This window comes from Poecilia formosa, unplaced genomic scaffold (assembly GCF_000485575.1).
Source record: "Poecilia formosa unplaced genomic scaffold, Poecilia_formosa-5.1.2 Scaffold21, whole genome shotgun sequence".
NCBI lineage: Eukaryota > Metazoa > Chordata > Actinopteri > Cyprinodontiformes > Poeciliidae > Poecilia > Poecilia formosa.
In genome coordinates, this window is record NW_006799960.1 from 412884 (window position 1) to 415663 (window position 2780).

The 2780-nt window shown below is 35.3% G+C and overlaps 1 protein-coding gene across 1 annotated transcript; it reads right to left on the reverse strand.

The window, feature by feature from the left end:
• Window positions 1-143: 143 nt before the first annotated feature.
• Window positions 144-1979, reverse strand: LOC103135195 (ladderlectin-like). Its single transcript, XM_007547810.2, has one exon. The coding sequence runs from the start codon at window positions 1497-1499 to the stop codon at window positions 1011-1013; it is 489 nt and encodes a 162-aa protein (XP_007547872.1). The 5' UTR covers window positions 1500-1979; the 3' UTR covers window positions 144-1010.
• Window positions 1980-2780: the final 801 nt, after the last annotated feature.

The window sequence follows — 2780 nt, forward strand, 5'->3', positions numbered from 1 at the left end:
CTGGCTCATCTCCAACAATAAGCACTCTTTGCATACCTTTTGTTTTCCCGGTGTTCATTTTGTCCTGCGGAGCTTTGTAGGGTGGATGTGCTGGTCTCGCCTCATTGTTGATGTTTGAATCATCAGCTAAAATGCCTCGGACGGGGGCATTTTGCCCTAGCTCAACTTGGAGATGAAGAAAAGTAAGGTAAAAATAAAAGTGAAAAAAATATTTCCCAGTCCTTAAGTCTGAAGTAATCCAGTTATTATGTAAAAATTGTGACTGTAAAAATAATTCACAGGCAAAGTTATCAGTAAGGACGGGAGAGAGCAGGATACGCTGTTCCTCCTTCAGCTGCAAGAACATGTTTATATATTTTTTAAATATTTTTAATTCTGCATCTCTCCCAAACCCCCAGTGGCCAACCCACCATTCTTCAGGTTAAATTATTTTAGTACCAAAAATAATTTTGGTATCATACTCAGTGTGCTAATTACAGATGTACAATTTATATTTGTTTTAGTATAAAATACCTTATCTAACCTAAAACGTACTTCTAATTATTTTTATTACAGGAATATAGTTTGATTGATTAAAACTCGAATGATTTAAGATGTTATTCTCCCTCATAATTAAACCTGTGAAACATGTCATCTAATCTCTGTTATGGTTTTAATATTCCTCACTTCATACATAGATGGAGATAATGAAACCATTGAAAACAAAGACTTATAATTTTAAAAACATTATCAGATTCCTTCAAAACTTAGTTTTTCATGGCGTCACAAAGTAAAAATATTTTTTATACTTCATCAAAATAAAATTGTGTACAAAGATGCAAATTTCTTTCATCTCATACATTTAAATAGACCAACACATCTAAAAGATAATAATATTAGGATACAAAGCAGTATTGATAAGGAGTGATAAAGCAAGGTCCAATTATAAAGAAATTATTCAAAACATTTGCACCTTTTATGATCAACAAATTTAAAACAACTGAACAGATTTAGAATAACATTGTCAGCAGCTATTGCAAATCTAGGCGAGCTTTACAAACAGAGGAGAATTTGTCTGTGCACACTTTATCGTTCCATCTCTTGGCTGAGCCCCAGTTGGTGAGCACACACGGTTCAGGTCCTCCTGCGTTGTTTGGTTCTCCTGCATTCCACAGCTTGAAGTTGAATCGAGATCCGTCAGACCAGAAGTACGTTCCATCCTTCTGAGCGTCAGAGAGTCCGATCCAGTTGGTTCCCTCGGCGTGATCAAAGTTTCTGATCAGCATTTTGACAAAGTTCTCTTCTTCCAGACTGTGGATGGACACCAGGTTGGCTCCTTGGTTCACACAGTGCTGCTCTGCATCAGCCCAGGTCATCAAGGTGGCGATGTACTTGTAGCAGCGTCCATTGAAGCTGAACCAGAACGGGGGACAGCCGCCCCGCTGTAGTTTCATCTCCTGTCTGTCTGAAGGAACCACAGCAGCCAGAGAGAGACCAAACAAGAGGAACAGAAAAATCATCTTGGAGTCTGGTGTTCTTGATTCTGAGAGATTTCAGAGTTTTGCTGGAGTTTTGCTGGAGGGATGGATGCTGAAGAGAGTTCTGGAGAGACAGGAGTTCACCTGTTCTCTTTTATATTCGTCAGAAAAGGGCATCTATCGTGTTCCTGTTAATGAGCTACTTTAGTGTTTGCTTTGATTTCCCATAAACGCTGTCCCTTATTGGAACTCTTTATCCGTTTCCTTAACACAGAATGATAATCAATGAAGTTAAGTTTTTTCATATAGCACATTCAAGCAACAACAAGTTCAAAGTGTTTATGTCATAAAAACACAAGAATAAAAGGAAGTACTTATAAGAAGTACTTATTAACTGACCAGAATATTTGGTTTAATATTTAGAAATTATGTTGTCAGACAGAGAAGAAGAACAAAGTTAAGTCGCAAGTCTGGTATTCTGAAGAAATAACTATAAGTACATACTATAAGTACAAAATAAACTAAGGCAAAAGAAACATCAATTATTTGAAAATTTGTAAAAAAAAAAAAAAAATTAATTAATTAAAAAGATAAATGAATAAATAAAAATAAAGTGTCCCAGATGGTTATTGCTCTATTTTAATTTTATTGTTCTGTTCCTGTAAATGTTGATGGTTTACAAGATAACTTCTTGTAAACTTGTATTCTTGTTCCACTGAAAAGGTGCAAAGGTTCAGAAATAAGACGGAGCCATATCTAATATGGTCTTGAAAAGCATCTACGATTTGTCTTTATACATCTTTTATGAAAAGACATGAAAAGCATGGACTGAAAATAGTTTCATTTCAATTTTGGGTTGAAAATAATCCATTTCATGTTTGATCCTGACATGACGAGATAAGTCAACACTAGTGTCATGTAATAAGCTCTTTTTAATGAGGGGATGTTGATGTCTTTGGAAGAAATTGTTTCAAAATTTGACACCACGAAAACACTTCTTGAAATATTTATGAGTAAGAAGCTTTAACTCATTAACACAAAACTACATGCCACTGTTTACATCCAGAGAGGAATTTGTAACAAAAAATGCTTTAACAGAGGTTTAATTTCATTATCTTATAATTGGCTCATTTATGGCTCTTCGGAAACATCACCCAGACTTAAATCATGGGGAAAAAATGTCAATTGAGTCAAAAAGAGCACCTGTGGACGTCTCATATCCTAGACTGTAATTTTCAATTGAATTTTGAATGATGAAGCTGCATTTTAGGAAATAAAAGACTTCAGTTGCCTGAGGTTTGAAGAAGACAAGGAGACGAGTTG